This window comes from Haliotis rubra, unplaced genomic scaffold (genome assembly GCF_003918875.1).
Source record: "Haliotis rubra isolate DU_JTF1 unplaced genomic scaffold, ASM391887v1 Scf106, whole genome shotgun sequence".
In the NCBI taxonomy this organism is placed as follows: Eukaryota; Metazoa; Mollusca; class Gastropoda; order Lepetellida; family Haliotidae; genus Haliotis; species Haliotis rubra.
Window position 1 is genome coordinate 372373 of NW_025764959.1, and position 6000 is coordinate 378372.

General features: G+C 37.1%; 1 protein-coding gene across 16 annotated transcripts in view; it reads left to right on the top strand.

Moving 5' to 3' along the window:
* LOC124277341 (dedicator of cytokinesis protein 9-like) overlaps positions 1 to 2920 on the top strand; it is a 186773-nt gene extending 183853 nt beyond the window's left edge. For all 16 annotated transcript variants that reach the window (XM_046713045.1, XM_046713053.1, XM_046712995.1 and 13 more), the window contains one exon: positions 1950 to 2920. In XM_046713045.1, coding sequence (XP_046569001.1) covers positions 1950 to 1972 — 23 coding nt within the window. In that variant the 3' untranslated portion in view covers positions 1973 to 2920. The remainder of the gene's footprint in view (positions 1 to 1949) is intronic.
* Positions 2921 to 6000: the final 3080 nt, after the last annotated feature.

The window sequence follows — 6000 nt, forward strand, 5'->3', positions numbered from 1 at the left end:
CACCCTGCACCTTGTAGTGATTGTAGTTGTAGCTTTGTGTGCACCGGACATATACAGTCTCTACTGACAACCAGAATTATTACAAAACACGTCTTGGACATGTATAACAATGAGCATCGGTCACGTTTCAACCACAATCTTGATGATTGAAGTGATAATAGTGATGTCTCTTGGTCAGATACAAGTTGTGTGTATAGATTGTGAATTGACTACCGACCTGGGCCCTGTTCCACAATGCGATCTTATCCCTAAGGTGATCGTAACTGCCATACTATAACATTGGGTTACTACAGTCGTAGAGCTAAGATGGCTTTGTGGAACAGAATCCTGTTTGTGTTGTCTTTGGACTCGTTAAGTCCTGTGATCCATTCCACAAAGCGATCGTAATGCTGAGGCGATCGTAACTCCTGTACTTTAACATAGTTTGTCACAGTGCTACGATCGCTTTGTAGAAAGGAGCCCATCCATAAAGTAATCGTAGCACCGAGGTGATCGTTACTCCTGTACTTTAACATAGTTTGTCACAGCGCTACGATCGCTTTGTAGAAAGGAGCCCATCCATAAAGTAATCGTAGCACCGAGGTGATCGTAACTCCTGTACTTTAACATAGTTTGTCACAGCGCTACGATCGTTTTGTAGAAAGGAGCCCATCCATAAAGCAATCGTAGCACCGAGGTGATTGTAACTCCTGTACTTAAACATAGTTTGTCATAGCGCTACGATTGCTTTGTAGAAAGGAGCCCATCCATAAAGCAATCGTAGCACTGAGGTGATCATAACTCCTGTACTTTAACATAGTTTGTCATAGCGCTACGATCTCTTTGTAGAAAGGAGCCCATCCATAAAGCAATCGTAGCACTGAGGTGATCGTAACTCCTGTACTTTAACATAGTTTGTCATAGCGCTACGATCGCTTTGTAGAAAGGAGCCCATCCATAAAGCAATCGTAGCACCGAGGTGATCGTAACTCCATTATTTCAATATAGTCTTACGACTGTCATAGTGCTACGATCGCTTTGTGGAATGCAGCCCTGGATGATGAGGTTCCATCATCGTAACAACATATGAGTTGCAGTCGTATTGAACAACATTTCAAAGTATAAGCATGGTTGTTTGTGGGTTCGTCAGATAGCTAACGAGCTGTAGATTATAGTCTGCATGTAATGGTAATTGTGCTTTGTATAGAGTGATCTGTTGTCATGGATACCTGATATTTCAAATAGACTTTGTCTACAGTTCCACTACTTTTCTCATCATCTGTAGCTGTCATGTGCTTATTACTTCAGTGTCGGTCTAATGGATCTATTTGCTGTAATGTGCTAGATTGCATGAGTGTGATAACATTTCATTAAATGTTGTGCTAGATGTTGACAATAAGTTTGAGCAAGTTTTTTTAGTTGCAATGTCATTATATTTTTGTTTGTAGAAAGTTCACACATCATTTTAAACAAATGTCTAGGACATTTCTAATATTCTTGATAACATTTCTTATATTTTAAATATATATTTTAACAGTAGCATATTGTAATTGATAATCAGACTTATGGTTTAATGCCATTCCACTTGATAAGGCTGTATTCATTTTAAGTGTAATTGTTCTGCAGATTTACATTTTTTGTTGGAGTGCAGATCATGCTGTTTCGTGAACACTGTATAATTTTGACATCAGAAATAAGATGTGTGCTCTTTACATATGCTTTTCAGTTGGTATTAATATCTGATTATTTGAAAAACAGTGTGCGTAATATTGTTTATGTTGAAAATAGAGTGTATCTGTATGGTTAAGCCAATAGCAAGTGTGCAAAGAGTTTTCCTCACTTTTATATGTATTTCAGTATTTTCTATTGTTTCAGGTTTCATGTTAAACTGCTCTCTTGATAATAATTACTTAGTGAAATAAAGCATTACACAGTATACATATGCTCAACTCTGGCTTTGCATGTTTCAGATGGCAATGGTAGACACTCGTAACTCCAACGCTCGACTCTCATTGACTTTCTTCCCCAACAGTCCTGGGTCAAGTAATGTCTGATTATCACACCTTATATTGGAACTACAGCCACTGCCTTGCTGCTGGCCAGCAAGGGAGATAACTCTACCATGGGAGATAACTCTCAGTCAGGGGAGATAAGTCTATCAAGGGAGGCAACTCTCAATCAAGGGAGAAAACTTTGCTTCTGCACCGAACTAAGGAGTTAGCGAGAAAGAGTTCATCGCATCAACCTTTCCTAATACAGCTGGGATAGAAAGTTGTTTTATTCAAGGGATGATCAAAGTCAGATCAGTTTCAATGAAAAAGTTGGTGAAATCAGAGATGAGACCACATTGATGAGAACACACTTGGTGAAGATGGGAAAGAGATGCTCTAATGGTCTGATGGAGACCGAATACACAGAAAAGCCTCCAACTAATCCAGGAAGTGTACAAGGTCACTGACTCACAACCCAGGGGAGACAACTCTTGCACGTACTCTCCTACTGATTATCAGTGCAGGTGAAAGATCTGAACAAGTTTATTAAAGACAGAATATAAACCTAAGCTGATCCCATTTTACAATACGTAGAACTACAATATGAAGTCATTACATGTATCAATGAATTTCCTGAAATGTTAGCAAGAATAATACAATATTCCGGCCGCTAACATGAAATTGTATCTGTGTTCTGTTTGCACCTAATCCTGTCACCTGTAACCCAGCATTTCCCTAAATGGCAGACAGTCCGAAACTTGTCATGTACAGTTTTAACTATCTGTTAATTCATTACATATAAAAGTTGTACCCGGTAACCATTAGCTATTTGCCTATTTGACAGATTTTCCTATTAACGCACAGAATAATTATTTTTTGAATTAAACCAAGAAGTACTTTATTGGGTCTTTCAAGTGGTATCCATAATTTGCAAATATTTTTTTTCACATGAAAATGAAATCAAACACAAAGTAAAATTCAGATCAACTCTGGATGTCAGTGAACGTTTCACAGAAAGGTATCATGCTTGCTAGGACAGCACACACCATGTAATGAAAGGCTGTGACACACATATCACTTGTCTATAGCTGCTTCGGATGGATGTAAATCCTATAATTACCGGTAAATAATCTTCATCTAATATTTCCTATGTTGACCACTGGCTCAGTGATGATTTTTCTCAGACATTCATGAACCACTCACTTAAATATGCGGACTAATGACTGTAGATTTACCTATGTTTGTTTACATTTGATTATTGAATACTTTTAAACCGATATCACGTGTACATAGTCCTGCTGTTGTTGCTATGACAACACAGCTGCAGTATGTATGTTTAATCTTTCGTCATCCGCAAGCAATACGTTATTTGGGGATAAAACATGCATTTGAATAACTGTATGCAAAGAAATGGACCTTATTTGTTAACAAAGGTCAGACTTGTATATGATTGCAGCTGCTTATGTAGCAGTAACACTTAGTTTCAATCTTTTCTTTTAGTATGCTCAATGTTTTAAGCAGACTCAAGAACCTTTTTATTGAATCAGCATGATTTTATTGTCAGCGTGATGATTAGGCTCAAACATGTTGAAGTCATTTGTATCCTTTTCAATTTGACATGTGAATTTTGATTCACAATACTATATACACTTGTTATTCATTTTATGGTCCCGACATTAAGCTTTTAAATATGTAATTTCATTTCTATAGTTACCTTAAAAAATCTCCTGCCCTTGACTGAGGCAAGTTAAAAACATGAGTTCCTTTGATACAGAATCACAGGTGTATCGTAACCTTAGGCCCGGACTTTAACAGATTCTTGTGAAGATCTGGGATACAACCCAGGGTTCGTACAGATTTGAAAAGTGCTTGAATTTAACTACATTTGATGAAAAGTACTTGAATTTGAAAATTTACCACAAAAGTACTTGAAAAGTACTGGATTTGTTAATGTGTCCTTGAAAAGTGCTTGAAATTTCATTAAAATATTTGTTGTGGTTCCACTGACGATCAATTGATCGTTTTGATTAAATTGCGTCTATTTCCTGGTTCCTTACAACATAAAAAAAAAAAAGAAATCGGGCTCTGTCTGTGAATCTGGCGTTTGCGCTGCATTCTGATAAATCGTCATTAATGCTGGAGGCTGCATTGTCAAAACCGAAAGTGAAACTTGTCTGCAATACTTTGGGGGAGAAAAAGTGGTGCTTGAAAGCATCATATGCCCATGAAAAGTCCTTGAAAAGCCCTTGACTCTCATGGGCTCTTGGCTGTATGAACCCTGCAACCGGTCTTCAGCAACACATAATTGATGTGAGAGGCAAATAACGGAATTGGGGGCACTGTTTTGATTCATGTCTTCATATCCTAATTTGGGAGACTTCTCCGTATGACGTCAATCACTGTATTGTCTGATCAAGACTGTATTACCAGACATCCATCTGGAAATTGGCTGGAATATTGCAAAACATACTAAAGAGTGATTACACTCCACAATTTGGAGACAGTTTCCAGACAAAATTATTTAAGTCATCTGTAACTAGAAGAATGTTAGTCAACTGTAAGAAATACATACATCCCAAGACAATAACAGGCAGACATGGTCTACCCGTTTCTCACAGCTTCTCAACCAGCAAGTGGTATGGTTCATAACAATATGGACTGACTTGTAACAGACTTCTGTAAATAGTCTCACAGCTCATTCTCCAGACTCACCCCCATCCTTGTAGAGATGTTTCATTGATACGTGTGTTTATCTGTTTACCATGTTTTTGATACAATTATGAAGGTGCTAATCTACTTGTACACTGAGCTGGAAACATCAACTACATGTTATTTATTACTGTCTGTCTGATGGATGCTCCAACCTAATACAGCGGCAGATTCAGTCTCTGTGTTGACCGTGTCAGTGACGATTTATATATGTTTTATCTCGTGTAATACCTGCATTATCACATGCTTAGCTGTACTGGAAAACGTTTATCAGATGGGCATATCTGGTCCTGTCTATGAAGGTGATATGATTTCTTGTGCGGAGTTGCATCCCCTAGAAATGCCAGGATCTGCAGGTAATGGATTGGGAATCCCCAGTTTCACCAGCTTATTATTTTGTGTCAGAACTATACCCACAGTAGGACCAACTTCAGGCTTTCCACACATTAGCAAACCCAGCCATATTACTGAAATACTGTTCACTTAAACACTTATTTGGTGAAGAATGTTTTTGTTTTTTACTTTAAAAATTATCAGTTTACTTTTATAAGGTTTATTGAGTGATTAAACATGCATTCTATTTTATTGTCATGGAAAGAGAGCCTATTTCGTCTCTCCCAACATCTTGGAAAAACCATAAGTATTTTAACTGAAATTGTTACTTTTTGTGTAAGTGTCGCAGGTTCATACACTTGGCAGACCTCCTGCCATGTTGAATAGATTCTTCATATTTTCTAAATAGTTGAGAAAGAAAACAGAATGACAGAACAGTAAATAAAACATTGTCATGCATTTGTATTTAGGTTAATTCTTTGATAGGAACGTGAAATGGAACTGCTCTGTTGATCACTGACATATACAACTAAACTGCGTGACAGAATTTACAGTTCATTTCTTTCACCAAGGAGGGCTGCCTAAAAAGACTGATAATAGGAAATATCATTTGTAGAAAAAAATTATCAATTACAGGTATGAAAATTGTGTCATCTTATGTATCTCTTTTGTGAACTATTAGGATGAAATATATTTTCATACAACAAAGCAGATTTGTGCCGAAAACGAAATGCAATCTGTGGACTACATTTTTGTTAGTAATCCATACGTAAATGTTTCACCACTTTCCAGTGATGTGAAATTTGTTGATTTCATACAGAGTCTGTGTGCTTTTTTGAAAAAAATACCTCTTCAATTCTTAGTGATAATTAATTGATGTTAATGAATGATTTTCAATCTCTATCAGTTATATCCGTAGCCAGCACAGACCCAAGTGTTGTAAAGGTATTGTCTTGAACAATCTCAGTCAGATCCGGGCATCCTGAGA